The sequence below is a fragment of the Cenococcum geophilum genome (genome assembly GCF_001692895.1).
Source record: "Cenococcum geophilum 1.58 unplaced genomic scaffold K441scaffold_56, whole genome shotgun sequence".
Classification (NCBI taxonomy): Eukaryota; Fungi; Ascomycota; class Dothideomycetes; order Gloniales; family Gloniaceae; genus Cenococcum; species Cenococcum geophilum.
In genome coordinates, this window is record NW_027137614.1 from 240,174 (window position 1) to 260,344 (window position 20,171).

At 45.5% G+C, this 20,171-nt stretch overlaps 5 protein-coding genes across 5 annotated transcripts; 3 read left to right on the forward strand and 2 right to left on the reverse strand.

Annotated features, from left to right (window-relative positions):
* Positions 1-7,139: 7,139 nt before the first annotated feature.
* Positions 7,140-8,290, reverse strand: K441DRAFT_689989 (NAD(P)-binding protein; the record flags this gene model as incomplete). Its single annotated transcript, XM_067652349.1, has 2 exons — positions 7,140-7,896; positions 8,277-8,290. The coding sequence occupies 2 exons, from the start codon at positions 8,288-8,290 to the stop codon at positions 7,140-7,142; spliced, it is 771 nt and encodes a 256-aa protein (XP_067498939.1).
* A 62-nt stretch (positions 8,291-8,352) lies between these two features.
* Positions 8,353-11,288, reverse strand: K441DRAFT_583837 (DUF1620-domain-containing protein; the record flags this gene model as incomplete). The annotated part of the gene is made up of 3 exons (XM_067644518.1): positions 8,353-8,394; positions 8,449-10,693; positions 10,750-11,288. The coding sequence occupies 3 exons, from the start codon at positions 11,286-11,288 to the stop codon at positions 8,353-8,355; spliced, it is 2,826 nt and encodes a 941-aa protein (XP_067498940.1).
* Positions 11,289-13,194: 1,906 nt separating this feature from the next.
* On the forward strand, positions 13,195-14,561 carry K441DRAFT_667542 (ras-domain-containing protein). Its single transcript, XM_067649859.1, has 6 exons — positions 13,195-13,492; positions 13,554-13,580; positions 13,641-13,720; positions 13,781-13,832; positions 13,886-13,895; positions 13,947-14,561. The coding sequence occupies exons 1-6, from the start codon at positions 13,453-13,455 to the stop codon at positions 14,407-14,409; spliced, it is 672 nt and encodes a 223-aa protein (XP_067498941.1). The 5' UTR covers positions 13,195-13,452; the 3' UTR covers positions 14,410-14,561.
* A 1,450-nt stretch (positions 14,562-16,011) lies between these two features.
* On the forward strand, positions 16,012-16,509 carry K441DRAFT_583655 (DDE-domain-containing protein; the record flags this gene model as incomplete). The annotated part of the gene is made up of 1 exon (XM_067644506.1): positions 16,012-16,509. One exon carries the CDS (start codon positions 16,012-16,014, stop codon positions 16,507-16,509), a length of 498 nt encoding a protein of 165 aa, XP_067498942.1.
* Positions 16,510-17,800: 1,291 nt separating this feature from the next.
* K441DRAFT_667544 (putative chromate ion transporter) lies at positions 17,801-20,100 on the forward strand. Its single transcript, XM_067649860.1, has 5 exons — positions 17,801-18,185; positions 18,237-18,358; positions 18,433-18,563; positions 18,641-19,078; positions 19,129-20,100. The coding sequence occupies exons 1-5, from the start codon at positions 17,943-17,945 to the stop codon at positions 19,755-19,757; spliced, it is 1,563 nt and encodes a 520-aa protein (XP_067498943.1). The 5' UTR covers positions 17,801-17,942; the 3' UTR covers positions 19,758-20,100.
* The last annotated feature ends 71 nt before the right edge of the window (positions 20,101-20,171 follow it).

The following is a 20,171-nucleotide window of genomic DNA, read 5'->3' on the forward strand; positions in this document are numbered from 1 at the left end:
TACAGCTTTCTTAGGGTTTTTCTTTTGCTAGATCTCCTTTAAGTGGGGTTAAAGGATCTAGTATCTGTCTTCCTAGTAGCCAGCGCGTTTATATGGCCTACAATATAGTCTATTATATTATTATTAGCCTTACTAATTGTAATACTGCTAGCGGTAAGAGGCTTAATTTGTGTGTACTTAGAAAGCTACTAGTTAACTTTAGAGCATAAGTTGCTCTTGTATATGGGTAAGGCCCTAAACTTTTAAGAGAGTAAGGGTCTCGTTAGTAAGGGAGTGTGTAAGGTAAAATAATTCTTACTAGCTGTTAAAAGCAGGACTGAGACCATTAATAAACTTAGAGAGTAGGTTTATTCGGTCTATAGTATGGTTTTAGGTCTTAAGGTCTAAGTATATCTCCTTAAATTTAATAACGTATTCTTTAACGTTCTTATAGTTTGCGAGAGTAAGGTTTCACTATTTAGCGCATATTTTAGCGTGTGTTGCGTCTCCTTTTGGCTTAAATTCCGCGTGTAAGATTTTTATTATATTCTTAATTTCGATATAGTCTTTAATAAGGTTCTATCTGCGAGTACTATAGGTTATAGAGATGCAGTTTATTCCCTTAAGTTGCTTTCTCTTTTAAGCTTTAAGATCCGCCTAATAAGTTTTAATAAGTTTATTATAAGCGTCTCTCTTAACCTAAAGTTGGTTTATGGCTAGTCTGGCTCCTAGGTTAACTAGAGCGTCTAAATTAAAGTTATTCTTAATTAGCCACTACCTGGTACCTTTCTTCTACTTCTTATAGTCTGTAGGGCTTTTAAGTGTCTAAATATTAGAGAGATTAATATTGGACTTAGAGTATTTAATTGCTATAATAACTTATAAGAGAGAAGCAAGTGTTTTAGTAAAAAGGTAGGAAATAATATTCTTTGGCTTATATACTATTACCTTTTTAGTATTTAGTGTAGTGCTAAGGATTTAATAACTAATAACGATAATAATGATAATAATAATGGCACTAGGAATAGTGATAGTAATAGGTAACTAAGACATTAATAGAAAACCTAATTTAAGGTTAATAGATAGTAACAGGCAACTAAGACATAGTAAGAAAAGCTAATCTCGATTAATAGAATGTCTAAAATTTCTAGAGTGCGTATGTCTAAATTAGAGTGCGTATATCCAAATATCCGAAATATCTAGAGTGCGTATATTTAAGGTGTCTAGAGTATATATATTTAAAATGTCTAGAGTATAAAGTGTCTGGAGTGCGTATATCTAAAATGTCTAGAATGTGTATATCTGAAGTATCTAAAGTATAAAGTATCTGGAGTGCGTATGTCTAAAAAGTCTAGAGTGCGTATATCCGAAGTGTCTAGAGTGTAAAGTATCTAGAGTGCGCATGTCTAAAATGTCTAGAGTATATATATCCGAAGTGTCTAGAGTGTAAAGTATCTAGAGTACGCATATCTAAAAAGTCTAGAGTGTGTATATCCGAAGTGTCTAGAGTGTAAAGTGTCTGGAGTGCGCATGTCTAAAATATCTAGAGTGCGTATATCTAAGGTGTATCTTAAGACGTAGTATACAGGTTGCTGCGCGATAGAAGCGTCTCTGGGCTTATAACCTGTTAAAATAGGTATAGTTTAATAATTATTTTTATTAAGCATATATATCTAAGAGGGTGGGGAAGCGACAATTATATAGAAGAGTGTCAGAGGTTCCACCCGACAAGAAGCAATACACGCTAACTGGAACCCACTTCAACAGTTCTTTGTAGAGGCGGCCATCTCCTTGCATGATCGCGGAAAGTGGATGGCAGATCTCAATGTAATAAAAGCTCAATCTTCGTGGCAAAGCGCGTCTAAACAAAGCGGTTGCCAGCATACCGAGAATTAACGCGCAGATACTACAATCGCAAAGCCCCTCGTTTCTGTGGATAGTTGGATTGAGTTCCTTGACCTGCCACTTTCCGGCTGCATCGTGCGCGCTCGTGGCAATGCCATGGCACGGCTTGCTGCTGCTTCGCTAGTAGTGCAAAAGTCATACGATTTTCGACTTATTTCTCCGAGTGGTTGCTGGGTATATTTATTCGCTGAGCCCGGGGAAGAATATCCTTCGCCACCATGCGTATATTCTGCGCAGGAGAGTAATAGTGACCAGGAATCGCTGCCTGAATCTGGCGATTGGTTGTATATGACGGAAGAAGAGGAGTCAGACCCAGGTAGTCCTTTAGCACCTGTCGAGCTGAATCGGAGTTACTTATTACCGTCTTACCCTTGACTCGGTCACCGACTCGGTCATCGACCTGTGACTCATACCTTATGTATAAATAGTCTCTTTTCTTCATAGATCAATCTACACACGAGTCTTCCTTTTCTTACAATCGGTGCACGGACTTCCGATCGACAGCACCTTTATTCGCTGGGGTTGGAGACTTGCACGCTTCAATGTCTCCCCCCCGCACGACGCGGCAGACGAATCGAGTCCTAATATACTAACATTTTGCGTTTGGGATCTTTTATAGGCATGTTAGTGTGGTGGGTGATTGGTTCAAATGGTTTGATTATACGTCTGGAATCAGCCTTCTAAAGTAGCCTTTTCGATGATCTCTCAATATTTGTGGCTGATAGTCTCCAATAGATGCATGCTGCGCGCATAGCATGCAAGGCTGGCCACTCATATCTATCACATATCGGGGGGGCTGATTTGGCGCGGTTACGACCCGGGTTAATACGAGGTTAGGGCCACCCCTGCTAATAACGCGCCCGAACCCCGCACGAGGTCGCGCAGCGACCGCCCCCAAGTACTTTCGCACGCGATTTTGGGCGAAAAGGTACATAATTTGTGTTAAATCGGTACTTCTGGACGGTCGCGTAATGTTACTCTAAATTTATAACACCTAAACGGGCTCTATTCCTACATTAAGGCGTCTTAGTTACTATAGTACAGTCCTATATTAAGACGTCTCGGTTACTATAGTATAGTCCTATATTAAGGCGTCTTAGTTAATGCAGTGCAGTCATATATTAAGGCGTTTTGGTTACTGTAGTGCAGTTCTATATTAAGGCGTCTTAGTTACTGCAGTGCAGTTATATATTAAGGCGTCTTAGTTACTACAGTGCAGTCCTATATTAAGACGTCTTAGTTACAAGTATAGTCCTATATTAAGGCGTCTTGGTTACTATAGTAAAATAGGTATTATCTACTACTTAAGAGGGAGCCTCCCCTGCCCTAGATATTCTTATAAAGCCAATCTAAAGAATACCGGCCTCGTAGCTGTTCTAGCTAGTTAATAGCCTATCTCTTATCTCTTACCATACCGTCTTTTACGCGCCATCTTATATCCTTAATAATCCTACGGCGACGGCTATAGAACATAGCCTCGCCGTTAACCTACTAGCGTGCCCCCCAGTAGCAATTAAGAGCTTTAATTAACGGCCCACCTGCTAGCCCTAAAGTCCACTTAGTCCAAAGCTAGAAGACCGAATTACCGCCTTAAAGCATTTTATATTTCCTTAGCGGCGCCTACGGGTTAAGAATAAATAGAAGAAATAGTTAAGTATTAGCTTATACCTGCGCTAGTAGGGGCAATACGGATATAGTAGACGGCTAAGCGGGCGGTGCGGATATTATAGACGGCTAAGCGGATGGTACGGATATTATAGACGGCTAAGCAAATAGTGCGGATATTATAGACGGCTAAGCGGACGGTGCGGATATTATAAACAGCAGCTAAGTAGGCAGTACGGATATTATAAACAGCCAAGCAGGCGGCGCGGATATAGTAGACGTTATAGTAGACGGCACGGGCTCGCCTAAAGGTGGACATATAGACTCCATAGGCCCTATCTAGATACCCATCTTCCCTTACTAGATCTATATAGGTGCGAATAATACTAATAACCTTTCTATTTCGCTAAGGCGTTCTAAGATTATTTACACGCGTAATTAAACCCCTTTTATCTTAGAGATCGCGGCCTTATATCTTAGCTTAGCTACAGCCTTATAGGCGGGCTAGTATTTCCGCATTATTAGCTTATCTAGCGTAACTACGTTAACCAGCGAGCTTTCTACCCGTATAGTAAACCTCTAGTATTCCTTGCAGCCAAAGAGGGGGTCCTTTTATAGGGGGTAGAGCGGGAACTACTTGCGTAGAATTACTAAGTCTTATAATAGAATTACCCTAAGCGTATAGAGGAGGCGTAGAAATCCTAAGCCCGTAAGGTTAAGCCATATAACCTTATTATCGGCCCTACCTAGGTAGTAGGCCTCTATACGTTTTAGCTAGATATTAGTCTTAGGCTATATCTTTAAATAGAGGGCCTCCTCCGGCACCTCCCGTATATAGGGGAGAAAGTAGCCCTTTTCTTCCTTTAGGAAGCTAGCAATCGACCGCATAAACGCATAGGGTAGATAGCTAAGGTAGGCTCCTATTATTATATCCGTATTCCAGCGTCCGGCCCATCTAATTTAGGTCTCCTTAACGCCGCTAAGCTTAGCATATTAGACGCTCTGCTTATAGGCGCTATAGGTTTTCTCCTTTAAGTAAATTCCTACCCCCTAGAACATCTTTTTATTCCATTTAAACTACATATAATAGCTTAGCGGCCGTTACGGTACTTTAATACTACTAGGGAAGACGTATAGGTTATAGTAGTCCTCCAGCTGCTAAAAGGATAGAAAGCTCTTAATGCCGTCTTTACCCTAGTAATTAAAGAAGTAGAAGGCTACTATAGAGAGGGGGTAAAGGATAGGGTTAGCGTTCCGTATACAGCCTATATACTTAACCTTACCATACTAATTCTACTTCCCTTATATTATTAATATAATTATATACGGCGCTAACTTATCCAGTTTAGGCCCTTTATTCTCTAGTTTAATAAGGATAAGGTTAGTAAGCTAAACATCTCGTCTACTTTTACCACGGGTAATAGTAGTATAGCCTAAGGAACGGGTTAGAAAACGACAGCCGTATAGACTAGATAGGGTATATACAAACCTAATAAATGCTTAGCTGCAGTTTAAAGGTAAGACTTAACTAAACCTAGNATCTTAGAGCCCGTCTCCTAGCACCAAGTAATCGCCTTTTTAAGCCCTTTAATGTTATAGCCGCTAGTAATTATAAATAGGCCTTAATTAATAAAGTTAACGCGTTAAATCCAGTCCTTATCACAGCAGACGCTATCTAGTACTACTAAGAGCTTTACCCCCCATAGCGGCTACAAGGTCTTACCTTCTAACTACCACGTATAAAGCTTAGTAATAGCGGAGACGTAGCTATTTACAACTAAGTATTAAACTATCTTATTAAATAGGGCATCTAAGGCCTCCTCATCCCATATCTCCCCTTCCTCCTTTATAACTTCCTCCCCTATACCTACGGCTGCCCCTATAGCTGCCCCTACAGCTACCTTCCCCCCTAGCTGCCCTACCCGCTCAACTGTCTTCTACCTTTTCTTTACCCACTTACCATCTTTCCACATCTCTTTCCATTTTAACTTCCGTTTTTAATAGCCAGCAGCCTATAATTCTTAGTTAACAACTTACTGCTCTAAAAATAGGTAAAGCTTATCTTCTATTACCTAGGCGCCGTCCATATTACCTTCCAGTCTCGTATACTAGTCTTCCCACTCTTTCTACTTTAGCTCATACGCCCTTATAGTATTCTTTAAGCGCTAGGCCTTATAAATATTATATAGCCGTGCTATCTAGGCCTTAAATTCGCTCTAAAGGCTATAGGGGAAGAAGGCTAAGGGGGCTTCCGTTAACCGTAAAGTAGACTATAGGGTAAGGAGATTCTTAAAAGACTCTATATCCATAAAAGGTAAGGGGGAGACGCGTAAGTACGGCGCGGGTAAATAAAGCCACCAAACACGTAAATATTAAAGGAGAAGAAGAAGAAGAGGGCTCTATATTATACAATTATAATTACAGTAGGCCTTTCTATATAAAATTAGAAGCCCTATATAAGCTAGCGCGGGCATAAGAACAGGAGAGGGTTGGAAAATAGATCATTAAGGCGACGGTGAGGTCAAAGGCGCGCTAAGGCCCTCTATACTAACCTAGTACTAACCTAGGCCTCAAAAACGCGTCTAAAAAGTAGGGGCCACCACCAAAGGGGGGGGGTAATATTTGGACGATATATCGCGGACCTTAGGGGGTCGTGCGTAACCCAAGGTTATGCCAAGCCTAACCCAGACCTCCGATACCTCTGCTCAGCGGGAGCTCTCGGCATTCGAGCGAAATACTGGCTACACTACCCGCGGGTGCGCGGGCGTAATCGCGGGCGTGGGCGCAAGCGCGGGAGTGCCTGTAGAGGCGATCTACAGACGTTAAATAGAGGCAGCAGCACCTAATCTAGTTCTTACAGCGCCTCGCAGAGCACTCTATAGTCCTATTTGTTAACTTAAGACGATCTTAAAAGTATTACAAGTGTTATATTTTAGCACTTTAATTTTCGCGATTTGGGCGTAAACAAGTTAAACACAGGGGGGGGGGGTGCGTGCAGTAATTAGGGGGCAACTAGTAGTGGCCTTAAATAGCTTACTAGGCCTAACTTAACGAACTAAATTTATACTGCCCTACTGATGTTCGGTTCTAGGTATGAGTTTGTTCAATTATTGCCGAAAACAATCTGCTCTGAATGCCTTCAAAGACCTCTCTAAGGCATGTATGGCGTGGCATTGATGAAATGGGTCGCTCTTTGTCCCGGCCTGGGATTGGTGTGCAGTTCGTATGCACCTCGCACTTCACAGAACTGGACGAGTGTCTGTACGCTCTTGCTCTGCATTGGGTTAAATAGGTATCAAATCCTACATTTGCTTGCTACCTCTTGCTACTTCGTACTGATGCCTTCTTAGAAGGGAGATAATCAACTGGAAGTGGCCTGACAGGAGGCAAAACGGTTCAAGGCTCCCTAGGCTCTCTTCAATACCTATGCAAGATTATCCTAGATCAAAGTTTATATCACTCACCTCGACTTGCGCAAGCTTTGGGCTGCAACGCCCAGTTCCTTGAATGAAATAGATGTTCAAACGATGTCCTAGATTAGTCGTATATTGCGCATCACTAGAGGAGCACATGAAAATACCCAAAGCCTGTGTTTGCGACTGCCCAAGACACATACAGGATTCTAAATAAGTAAGGCCCCACCGTTGGTACTAGTAACACTTCCCGTTAGATTCCGATTTCATGCAGTACAGATACGCCTCAGCTACATCCTCGACCTGGCCCACCCTGCCAATTGCCATTTTAGTCTCCCATTTCCTAAACGCCTCCTGTTTCTCTTGGTCCGGCATCTTCCACAATGTTGTGTCTACTGCCCCAGGACTCACTGCGTTTACCCGGATAGGCTTCATGTCCAGCGCTAAGCCCCGCGCCATAGTGTGATTGCTGCCTGCATAGCAGCCGACTATTACCCAATCCTGGTGCGGTTTCTCGCTCACCGAGCCGGTCGTGATAGTATATGATGACGTATTTGATTTCTCGAGATACTTTGCAGCTTCGCGCGCTACGATGAGCGGTGCATTGAACCGGACCATACCGGCTTGCTGTATCTTTTCTAGTGTAGTTTTTTCGAGCGGAGTAATGCTTAGTGCGTCGCCAGCCGTGTAGACCGCATGGTCAAGCTGCCCATCGGCCTCTTGCACGGCCTTCTCGAAGAGTGAGACGATGTTTGAATCAAGAGTCTCATGGTTGCCGAGGTCGCACGCGTAGCCAGAAATCCGAGACCTAGCGCTAGGATAGGCCTCTTCTAGTGAGGAGATAGACGCGGCGATGCGGGAGGCTGAGGCTGAGGATATGATGACGGTGCAACCGAGCTCGAGGCAGGCTTCTGCGACACCGTAGCCAATGCCACTGCTACCTCCGATTATAAGACGCAGTTGTTGCGGAGTTTGTTTGAGTATTTTGTCTGGTCTGTCATCGTAGAGATATAATCGAAGAGTTTGCGTTTCAAATTTTGGATAGATAGTTCTAGGTGGTACTACAAAGTAGTTCGGTAACAATTGAGGATGTTGATATTCGTTAAGGCACACCACGAAGCTTTCTTTTCACAATTTGACTGGTCGGATTTTGCTGGAGTTAAGGATGAGTGGGAAAGCCCTTACGCAGGACCTTGACTTAATAATGAGTGCGAGGCGGAATTACGGTTCGGAGATAAGAGCTTTCGCTGAGTGATGATGCAATTGCGGATCAATGATTCTGCTGTTAATGCGTTGCTAGCTGCGAGAAGTGGGTGGCCCTTGGCAAAATTTAGGCCATCTCACCTGTCAGCATATAATCATTCTTCACTAAACAATAGAGCTGACATTTAAGCAAGGCAGACCCAAAAAGACATCTATGCATTTTATAAAAGTGATATAAGCACCTAATCTAAGGCATCTGCCACAGAGAATTGATTTGCTTCCTCCGAACCTACAACATGTAAGCGATTAGTAATTATATATAATAAACGGAACAATAACTTACCAGGGGCGCCACAAACAGAACACCGACACCTAATGCAGCAACAGTTGCAAGCATCTGAAGCTTGTTAAAGCCCTTCCCTAGCATATCAAATGCAAAACTCGGGGCAACTCTAGTCCCGAAAATATCCAGTCCGTAAGCGAAGACTAGACTCGTACTTTCTAGCAGAGCTGGACTAGTGGTGATCTTTTTAACTCCGAATAATTCCATTTTGTGATTCAAGTACCACTTCGGATCAAACTGGATGACTGGCGAGTATTTGGAAAGGCCCTCGCTGACTTCCGCTGCCGTGGGGTCTCTTCCCACCGGCCTTCGGGGATCAATGATGTGACGTGGTATCCCAACAATTGAATTAGATTCCGGGAGTGTGATTAGGAGCTGGCGTGAGGTGATGCCTTGGCGAGTTTGTGTGACAGTCATGTGCGAGATCTCCTCCGGAATGTGATAAGTTTGAGAAACAACGTATGGCTTTGCTGCGTCATCTGAGGCAGTAGAAGGTTGTATACTGGAGGAGTTTGTCGCAGCACCAAGCGGACCGCGATCATTTGGAATTGAAGATTCAAACAGTTCTGCCACTACAAGCTGATACCCTCGAGAAGGATTTTCGAAAGATGAGTCTAGGGTGATGGAATAACTGAACCAGTTCTCCGACAGCGCTGATGGGATTGTTCGAGAAATATCAACATGGCTATGCGCAGCGGCATATAGAAGGTTTCCGGAAGCAGAATCCAAAAGATATAAGGATGCTGCCCGGGGAGTGTCGAGTATTGTGGTAACAAGAACAAGGTTAGGATTGAGATACTTGTAGAGTACTCTTCGGTCGCCTAGGACCTTTCCAATGGAAGCTACTGGATCGTTAACTGGTCTTGCGGTAACACCAACGATGCGCTCTCCGTTTGGAGGAACAAATTTCCAAATCGGGTCCGAAGCCTTTTGATTACGAAGGAAGCCTTTCAATTCTCCATCAACCAGCTCATAAGAAACCAAAGTTTGCTCTTCGGGTAATCTATCTGATTCCGCTTTGACCGTTCCCGCGGCTAAAGTGTTTCCAGTGGTTGAATTGATAAGAAGTGGGGTTTCGAGCCCTTTCTGCTTCACCTCGAAATATCCCTGTGAAATGCTCAATGTAGGATTGTCGAATGTAATTCCAGGGGCGAGTTTGGCAAGGTCAATGTTCCATACCATACGGCCAGCATTGCCGACATCGAGTCCGACCAAATGGTTATTATCCGTGGCAATAATTACGAGTTTACGGAACCCGAAAGTGTCCTGTTGGACTTCACTAGCAGAAGCGCCTGAAGATTTTCCGACAAAATTAGCAAGAATTCGTACTGGAAGGCCCTGGAGCCACGCTGGAAAATGCTCGAGGTCTCTTATGTGCCTTCTGACCCTATGTATGTAGGCAGCGAGAACATTCTCATGGCCTTCAATGGCTAGTTCTTGTGCGAGCGTTTCTTCCTCAGGGAGCTCTGCCCACACAGCAGTTACGGCTCCTGCTAGTAATTCTGGCCGAGTCCATACGAATTCTCCGTTACGAATAAGTACCCATTGTCCATCCGACAATAGCAAGGCAGACCTGACTGCATGAGCAGAACCTGATCGAACAACGACCTCCGACACGCCGTGAAGGGGATAGAGTTCTTTGGGTGAGCCTGGTTCCTTGGTTGGCCAACGCCCAAGGATGCCATGCGACACAGAAGATACGACAATGGTCTCATCCGATGTTATCCTCGTGAAATAGACATTAGCATCGGTCGTGCTTGTGGTAAAAGCCCCCTTGCCTGCCAAGTCGGGAAGGGTGTAAGCCTTCGATATTACGTGTGTCTTCAAATCAGCATGGAAGACTTCAGCCGAATGAGCGTTGGCTGTCTGATACTGGACAAGAAAATGCGAGAGAGAATTTATCCGGTGCGGGGCGTGCAAAACAATTTTTTGTACTTCTTCGCCAGCAGCCCTAGGAACATTGAAGGTTGATATGCTCTTGCTACCGATTATGTTTATCTTCAAGACTTTATGTGATTTGTCGGTCCATGCAAGGATTGGAGATGCAGAGTTTGCCCCGGCGAAGAGAATGGAGTCGGGGGACGCGGCCTCGCCATCTGAGTTCAGGGTATACTGGTCGAGCTTCTGACCAGTTAATGGATTGACAGAAGTAACTTTAATCTTCAAGCCTCCTAACATGGTTGAGTGAAGCGAGATGTAGTTGATGCTCGTAGCGGATATGGAGACTTGGAACGGAGAGTCTCCACTGGAGTGCCAATTAGCCCATTTTCCTTAGAGAGATAAGTGAGGAGCCTAAGCTACCTGTTGTCCAGATAGGTCCACTTCACAGCTCCAGTCTTGCCATCTAATCTCTTAACCCCGTGAATACCACCACTGAGAAGGACGACAACGTCCTTCGTATCCCTTTCTGATTTACCATCCTCAAGCTCTAGTATCTCCAAATCTTTCGCCGTCGCGCCGGCAAAGGCAGCCTGCCACGCAAATCTTCCATCCGACGCGCTCCATGCTGTGATCTCACCGCCCACCGCGCTTACTATAGTATCCTGTCCCTCCCCAGCCCTCAGAAATCCGTCCGTGCCGTTCGGAGAGGGCGATAAGGTTTGCCGCCAGACAATAGAGCCATCCTTCGGGTTCACCGCACCAATGACTAGCTTGTCCGAGAGGGTATAGATGAGGGAGGCTTTTGAGCCTGCGTAGGGCTGCTGGAAGAAAGTAGCATCCTGTTTCGGAAAGCCTAGAAGAGGGTGGTGATAATCAATGTGGTAAGCATCGTCGGCGAAAATGGCGACGGTCCTGGCGACCAGAAATGCGGCAGAGCCCAGCACAGCATGAAGCCGCATCGTTCACAGTGAATGGTCTAGATGAAGCAGCTCCTCAAGGTTCAGAGCTCCTACGTCCGCCGTTTCAGCGACTGTGGCAGCGGGATGTCGGAAGAGGTTCGGCCCGCTGTCTGACTCAGCCACTCGTTTTTTCTCTCGCCCTTCGCCCTGTCCGTTCAAGCAGCATGCAAAGCAGCAAGCCTCTCATCTGCCTTACGCTCACCGCAAGACGTCACCTATTCCAAAAGTTCTGATTACCACGTTTGTCAGCTTCCTGTTGAATTCAGCCCTCCTCTTGTTTCAATGCGAGCACCCCTGATGGTTGACATTATGGATTGCGAATTGGGCCCATTGTAGCTAATCATCGCGTGGCACTCTGGCGTGGCCAGCGGCGGAAAATGCAGTGCAAAACGTAACAGCCACTAAAACGAGTCAGCCACCTAGGCGAGCCATCCACTAAACCCACTATTATAAATATTTATTTAAAAATTTAAAAATAAGTTTATTATTATATATATAGCTTAAATATAAGTTTTAGTTTTATAATTTCTTTTAATAATTTTTTTCTAAACTTTTATATTTAATATTATTGCTTAAATATATTTAATTAAATTAATTTTTGTTTTATTTACAAGTAGTTATATTTTAAATTTTATTTAAAAGGCTAAAGTTATCAAATTTTGGTGTTTTGGGAGGCTGACTCGTCTGGGTGACTGGCCCGTGGGTGTCGGCTACTCGTGGTCTTGCCCGGCTCTGCAGGCTTTGCAGAGTCAAGCCATTCTTGATAAGGCGTCAAAGAGCGCGCCTAGGATCCCTCCAGGATCCAACGACGTGGGCATTGGAGCTTGGCTATCGTCGGTCGAGTCCCAATTGTTAGGATCGGTCTTGCATCCGGAGCTGCTAAGCCATGCTGCCGGTAGCGCCGAGAGACGGCCTCTGCTTCTTCGTTGGCGCCGCACAGGGGAAGCATTATTCCCCAAGCCGATGATGAAAGCTGCTTGTACAGGCAAAACTCTTTATTACGATAACGGGTGTATATAACAGGTATATAATGGGTATATAACGATATATTTTGTATTACGATCTTACATACCCTAATCAGGACTTTGTGGTGTAATTAGCGATTATCTGACTTTTGACGATATCGTTAAACCACCAATATCAGTATAACTAGTTGTATAGGAAGGGGTATATCTGGCCCGTAAGGAGGAAAATCTATATCCTTTAGGCTTTAGATCTACTTTTTAGTAAGTTTTTACTGCTTATTCATCCTGCACGTGACTCTTGATACAACAATACCATTGGTATTACGATACATTTGGCGCCAAAACCCATACCGTACTAAGAAGTTTCGCCTGTATCGGGCAACTAGCTAAACTGATCTAGTCCAATGTGCACCCGCGTGCGCTCTACGCATTGCAAAAACCCCCATGGCAAATCATGCCTGGCCTTGGCTTTGGCTCTAGGCCTCCTCCAGCTACTGCCAGCAATAACCTCCAGGTCCAGCGCATCGTTGCAGGCATTGTCGCCTGTGATCCCGCACTACCTAGGCCAAGCAATTATGTCAAGGCTCAAAGCTCGATCGAGGCGTGGCCGAAGAAGCCCAAGCAGTCTTGAGAGGTATTAATTATGCAGCGGCACCCTCTCCAAAGTTGCCCCTCAGTCTCCCTCTCAAGCAGAGCCCGAAATTGTTATTGTTGCTTGAGCTATTGAAGAATCTCCTCACCTTGACCGGCTATGTAATCGATAAGCCCACGATCCTTTTTTTTCTCTCAACGCCCAAACGCATCTTGGAGGTGAGTCTGGAATCCACCCCCATTCGCAACCGCAGTTTATCCCACATTGAAGCTCTGGCGATCACCCCCATGCAACCTGTAGAAGACCCGGCTCAACCTAAACAATATGGCTTACCAGTCCCGTAGCCTGGCTGGTGGCTTTCGCAGCGCAAACACGCATCACTGTTTTCTCCAAGCCATAATTGAAATCTAGACACACGCTTAGCAATAGCAACACCCATATTGTCCTCACCTCTCGTACCACTATACACCTCTAGTTGGCCATTGAGAAGCGAACGGCGACTTTGATCCGCCTTGGCCACTTGTGGCGTGTCCCCGCGGCTGGTGGCAGCAATATAACGCGCGCGGCTTTCCTTACCACCTGTCCTACCAACACTTTGACCTGAGGCATGTCGCAAAGAGAATACCATATAGTGGTTTTGGGTTCCGGTAAGTCTTCCTAGGAACGCGCCGGGTTAGAGTCGCCAACGCTAACGGATGAACGCTCCAGGCGGAGTTGGAAAAAGCTGTCTGACTGGTATGTCTTTCTACCACTCAACCATCTCAGGCCTAAGGGTTATCTACTGAACCTTCGAAGCACAGTTTGTTCAAAATGTGTGGATAGAAAGCTATGACCCTACGATCGAGGATTCGTATCGAAAAGCGATCGTAGTAGACGTTAGTACCCAATACCACTTCACTGGGTGCCCCAAGTCGCGTATTGATTCCCATGCACAGGGCCGACAGGTCATCCTGGAGATTTTGGACACTGCCGGGACAGAGCAATTTAGTGAGTCCTGTCTCTTGGGACGCGCTGTTTAGCAAGAGCTGACCCTAGTTTAGCTGCGATGAGGTATCCTGCGACCTTACCCGATCTACCACACCCCCCACTGATTTAGTTCAGAGAACTTTACATGAAAACCGGCCAAGGATTTCTCTTGGTGTTCAGCATAACGTCTATGACCTCCCTTCACGAACTTGCCGAATTACGAGACCAGATAATACGAATAAAAGATGATATGAGGGTACCGATCGTGCTTGTGGGCAATAAATCGGACCTTGAGGAGGATAGGGCAGTGTCGCGTGCGCGGGCATTCGCAGTGTCACAAAGCTGGGGAGGATGTCCATACTATGAGACAAGCGCCAGGAGACGGGCAAATGTTGACGAAGTCTTTGTAGATCTCTGCAGGCAGATCATCGTCAGGGACATGGAATTGTCGAGGGCGAGGGACTACGATCATCGAGACAGCTACAGACACCGTCGGGATAGGGATAGGGATCGAGACCGAGACCGAGACCGAGACCCAGGAGGGAGGCACGGTGGGCGACGGAGACGCCGTGACGTCTCACATTGTACAATTTTGTAGCGATGGATGTGAATCTTACCCGGCAAGTCCTGTAAGTAGGCATTTTCGACCCTGCAGGACAGGGCGCTTCGTCCTCAATCTCAGTTCTTCCGGTCTTTTCCGGCACTATTCTTTCTCAACCATAGAGGTATTAGAAGCGTAGCCCGCCGCCAAAATAACTTCTACTTTTTCTTGATTCATTCGTACGCTTGTTAGATTGTCACGCGTTCGACCCTGCGGCTGCATGTGGTGGCTGAGGTAGCTTTTGGCTAGATTCTCAACTCCACTCAGCCGCACGCTCATCTCCATCCAGAGCCTCTTAGGGCTTACCGGGAAAATACGACTCGATCGAGTAAGCCCCACTTAGTATGACCGTCAGCTCTTTATTTAATCAGCCAAGATGACCGAACTGTCAGCACAACGGAAAGTCAAATACACTTTCGGGGTTTCCCACCTCAAAGTTTAGCTTTGGAACTTGGCCTTCAAATTCTGCAAGCCTCCACTAGCATGAGTCCTTCTCGAGACAAGATGTTACTCGCATCTTAGAATTGCCCCCCAGTGCATGACGGCAATCCGCTTTCCTTGCATCTGCGAATTACAAGGCGATGTAAGGCGCCTCGAAATAGGTACATTTTCTCACAGCTAGAGTGATCCTGACAACAGATACGAAGTTTCCTATGAGCGAAAGGGACATGGATCCTTAGAGATTCCGGAATGCGATTCAGTATGTACGTTGTTGTACTTGGACAAGATATCTGGACTGTCGCAATCTGTATCCACCAAGATGATCTTGAAGAGTGCGGCCCGGGTCGAGATGATGTAAATCATTAGCAAGTCAGCTGTTGGGGTTCAGTTGTCTGGGGCCCGCTGATGATGAAACAACGAAAATCAATGAACCCAATGATACGGATTACTCGTACAGGCTGCAGATGTCATCGACCAGACTCATGTGCTCTAGTTCGGTCAAGGATTCGAAGGTCTTAATCTACGAGATAAACTCCGCACTTCTGGACACCTCAATATGGTGTAGCGAAGACAAATTTCGGGCTCCTAATTGCACAGCATTATACTCCAAATTTACCAAGAACTCCAAAAACCCTCATAGCTTCACGAGCTCTCTCAACCGCGCACTTGTGCAGCCTTTCCACAAGGAAGTCACATTTTCATCTCGAGCTCCTGCACTGAGCTATGACATTGCGAAATCGAAAGCTCTCATAAGATCTCTTTGTCTATATTCTCATTGTATTTGACTCAAGAGGCGTAAAGAAACACCTAGGGCTCGAGTCCTCATCATCTCAATCCGCGCCGGGAATGTTTAGCTATCTCTGTAGAGAAGCTGTTGCAAGCGGGCCTGCTTGCTACGATAATGTATTTAGAATCACAGGCCGCTGGAAGAACCAGAACAAGTTTTTCAAAATGGAACAAGGATATCTCGGTTCCCAAAAGGAGACTCTAAACCAGGCGATCATATTTGCATTCCGGTCGGTTAAAGCACTCAACTTGCTTTACAGTCCCAAGATTGAAGGGTTTATGAATATCTTGTTGGAATATTATTTTGCCGTGGGTAACGCATGGAGAAACTATAGAAATTGGAAAGGTGGTAAATTGGAGGCACGGGACTTCATGAGATTCTCTATTTTTACTGGCAAGAACTGGCCTCAGGCCTTCTACAAACGCCACCCAGAGCTCAAATCAAAAAGAGTCAAGGCGCTGGACTGGAATCGGCACGATAAGAATATCTATGACAAGGTCACCCACTGGTTTAAGGTGATTGGAAAGGAGTTACATGATCCGGTCATTCTGCTGGAGAATGTCTACAACATGGATGAAACGGGAGTCATGTTGAGCATACTCGGCTCCCTAAAGGTCCTTGTAGGTAAGGACGATCTGCGGGCTTACAGAGGCGCAGGCGTCAAGCGGACAGTGGTAACTGCGATCGAGTGTATTTCTGCAGACGGTAGGTCTCTCCTTCCGATGATCACCTGGCCAGCCACGACCCATCGAAGCAACTGGACCACGTATCCCACCCCCGGATGGCATTACGCGTGCTCCGAGTCTGGGTATACCGATTCGAAGATCAGCTTGGAGTGGATCAAAACGTGTGTTCGACCCTCAAACTAGGCCACTAGCAAACCAGAAACCACGAATCCTTATTTGTGACGGCTTTGGGACGCATGAGTCGCTCGAAGTTATGAAGTTTTGTTTTGAGAATAACATCCTCTGCCGTATTCCCTCGCACACCTCCCACAAGCTCCGGCCCTGCGACGTCGGAGTCTTTGGGCCACTGAAGACTGCATACCGTGAAGAGGTTGAACGACTGTATCGGGGAGGTGCAAGCACGATCGGCAAGCAGCATTTTACGTCCCTCTATTGCCCTGCTCGGCAAAAGACGCTCACCTCCCGAAATATTAAGGCGGGCTCTTCGGGTACGATAAAACTGGCCCATTTGGCACGTGCGCAACCCACTTAAAATAATCGTCGAATTGTTCACTTTACACGTATATTTAAGGAGGAGCTAGACCAAAAGAAGGTTCAGAAGCAGTACGAGTGGTACACAAAGCGGTTTCATGAATGTAGACGATTAGACGGTCAAATGACGAGGTATTAGATCTAATATATGTGGTCTTGATTTTTGGGGTTGCGTACGTGCCAAATGGGCCAGTTTTATCGTACCCGAAGAGGGCGGGTTGGTTGAAAGCAGGCCTACGTCCATTCAACCCAGATAGGGTCGTCTACACCATCCAGAAGCCACTAACAGAAGACATCCCTCAGAAAGGCAAGGTGAAGGCAGAACTTCGTTCCCAAAATGAAGTACTCCAAACGCCAGTGACAGCAGAGGCTCTTACCTCACTTCGTAGCCTAATCGAACAGGATACTCACATGCTCGACGAGCTAAGTAAACGGCGCTTGCAGAAGCTAGTTAATGCCGCCCAGAATTCCTTCGCCGAATGCGCCCTCCTTCTCGAAGAGAATCGACTTCTATTCGAACAGAACAACGAAAGCAATTGTCGCCGATCGACGCGGTCAACAATACTTGGAAAGGCAAAAGTTATGAGTTATGAGGATATTGTCGAAGCGCAAGCAAAGCTTGATGCTTCTGTCGCAAAAGGGAAGCCTGGTCGCAAGCGCAAAAGGGAAGCAGCAGCGGCAGTGCAGGTAAAAAGAACACGAAAAAGCGAGCTCGAGGTTGCGGAGCAGGAAATTGAGGCAGAGGATTTGAGGAATTACTGTTCTGTTTTCCAAATCTAATACAGATCGGGTTTGATAGGGAACTTGCGCAGTCTTTCGCAGGCTGTCACTGTACGATACAGAGTTTGACTTGCTGTCGTGTTCTCCGCGCGATAGTATATGCATTATAATCAAATGCAATCTGGAGAAGTCCGCACGAACTCTACCGACGCTCGCCTTTGCTCTGGTTTTCTGGCGTCGACCGCGCTTCGCTTGTAGAACCTGTTCACTTGGCGGAACTGACGCCATACCTTGGCAGCATTAACCACTTTGAATATCTACCACCTCGACCCATTTTCTGTCAACAACAGCCGACAGCAGATATAATGACACCAGCATTGGAGCTCCGTCGTTCGCTTAAAGCGCTGAGGGCCCTCCTCAGCCGCAAGCGTGACGAACTGGATTCAACGTATCAGAACAATTCATTGTCAACCAGGCTCATCGAAGTCTTTCTACGCACGTGGGATCTCGGCTTAACGGCCTTTGGTGGACCGCCTGTCCACTTCCAAATTATATATAATCGTTTCGTTGAAGGAAAGGGCGGAAGCAAGTGGATTGATGAACAAACTGTAAGCTGCAGTCATGCTCAAACAATGCAAACGACTAATTACAGCTGCTAGTATCAGGAACTATTTGCTGTTTGCCAGGGGCTGCCAGGACCAGGAAGCACCAAAATGTTGTTTTGTATCACCCTACTGCATGCCGGCTTTCTTCCCGCGCTTTTTGTCTTCTTCCTTTGGAGGTATCGTCAACCCATATTATTCTCACTAAACTATCACACTCGAAATGGCTACGGCGCTAATATATATACTACAGTTTTCCAGGGGCCCTGGCAATGTACGGCCTGTCTCTCGGAGTACAACGAATAAACGAAGTCCTCCCACCTCCTGTATACGCACTACTTTCAGGCCTCAATGCTTCGACCGTAGGAATAATCGCCTTAGCAGCCGTCCAGTTGGCAGAGAGGGCGATTAAGGACGATATTACGCGGATACTTGTTATCTTTGGTGCATGGCCTTAGCAGCCGTCCAGTTGGCAGAGAGGGCGATTAAGGACGATATTACGCGGATACTTGTTATCTTTGGTGCATGCGCAGGCGTCTGTTATAATGCATTATGGTACTTTCCGGTTCTTATGGTCATTGGAGGTCTAGCCACCTTTCTATGGGATGGCCACTTGAAGCCACTGCTATTTAGATTGAAAGCGCGTCGTCGCCACGAAAGCTCATCCAATGGCTCAGCTGAGGACATAGCTCAAGATAATGTTATTGCGTTAGAAGAAAATTCATCTCCACTGGATTTGACTCATCGGAGGATCAACGCTTCTTCATCTACGCAGCCATCTCAGGCCCCGTTAGATACTAGGGCGGAGAGCTCTACCCACGCACTACCAGATACGACACTCCAAAAAGCGCATACGATACGGATTCGGGTGGGAATCCTCATTGTTATAGTGTTCTTTGGTAAGTATCGTTTCCTGCTCCTCACGTTCAGTAGCTGATTATCTGGTTAGCTTCCTTTACTGCAGTAATTATTGTCCGTGCCCTATTACATTCACTACCGCTTAGCTTTTCTCTGTTCGCCAATATGTACCTTGCAGGTACAATAATCTTTGGTGGAGGACCGGTTGTTATCCCACTCCTTCGTTCTTACGTTGTTGATCCAGGATGGGTTTCAAGTCGTGACTTCCTCTTAGGACTTGCGATTATTCAATCATTTCCAGGACCCAACTTCAATTTTGCGGTATACCTGGGAGCTCTGACCTTGCAGCGAACTCAATATCCCACGATTTTCGGTTCTCTTATCGCTTTTATTGGGATATTCTTTCCCGGTTTGGCACTCGCCGTGGCTGTGCAAGGGTTTTGGCATGTTATGCGGACAAAGCAATGGGTTTTGAATGTGCTTCGAGGAGTCAACGCCACTGCTGTTGGGTTGGTATTCACTGCTGTATACAGACTCTGGGAAATCGGCTACTTGACTCCCAGAGTGAGTAGCGGCCAAAGTCTTGCTCTTAACCCATGGTGGGTGGTTGTGACCGCAGTCACCTATGCTGAAAGTGCATGGTTCAAGGTACCACCACCGCTTGCTATTGTAATAGGCGCAGTACTCGGTCTTTGTTGGTACGGTGCAGTCGGAAAATGATAAACAGGGATGCATATAATCAACGTAATCGTAATCAGCCCATTGATTTTTATTATAAAATCACCACACCTGATTCTGATCGATTACATTGATTACATACTAATTTCCTAATTAGGTAAGTAGGTGTAAATGCAGGTAAATGGTGATTAAAATGGAACTCTAGTTAATATACACGTACATATTAACTTTTTTTAAGAAAGCCCGCACGGACGTTTTTTATATATAAAACAGCTGGCTCAGCGCTTTTTGGTTAGCGCCGACTATAGTGGGAAAATTAATAAATAACTTTCTTAACACTAAAGCTTTATTACTATATTCTATTCCTACCTGTTCTTACCCTAGGTGATTATATTGATTATGATTAGTTAGATTATATAGTAATCATAACTTATGTAACTAATAGAGTAGTTATAT

Coding starts and splice junctions, on each gene's coding strand:
- K441DRAFT_667544 (XM_067649860.1), top strand. CDS start 17,943: ATGACACCAGCATTGGAGCTCCGTCGTTCGCTTAAAGCGCTGAGGGCC. Junction 18,564..18,640: donor AGGAATAATCGCCTTAGCAG/CCGTCCAGTTGG, acceptor TGGCCTTAGCAG/CCGTCCAGTTGGCAGAGAGG. Junction 19,079..19,128: donor CATTGTTATAGTGTTCTTTG/GTAAGTATCGTT, acceptor TTATCTGGTTAG/CTTCCTTTACTGCAGTAATT.
- K441DRAFT_667542 (XM_067649859.1), top strand. CDS start 13,453: ATGTCGCAAAGAGAATACCATATAGTGGTTTTGGGTTCCG. Junction 13,581..13,640: donor TGGAAAAAGCTGTCTGACTG/GTATGTCTTTCT, acceptor GAACCTTCGAAG/CACAGTTTGTTCAAAATGTG. Junction 13,721..13,780: donor GAAAAGCGATCGTAGTAGAC/GTTAGTACCCAA, acceptor TCCCATGCACAG/GGCCGACAGGTCATCCTGGA.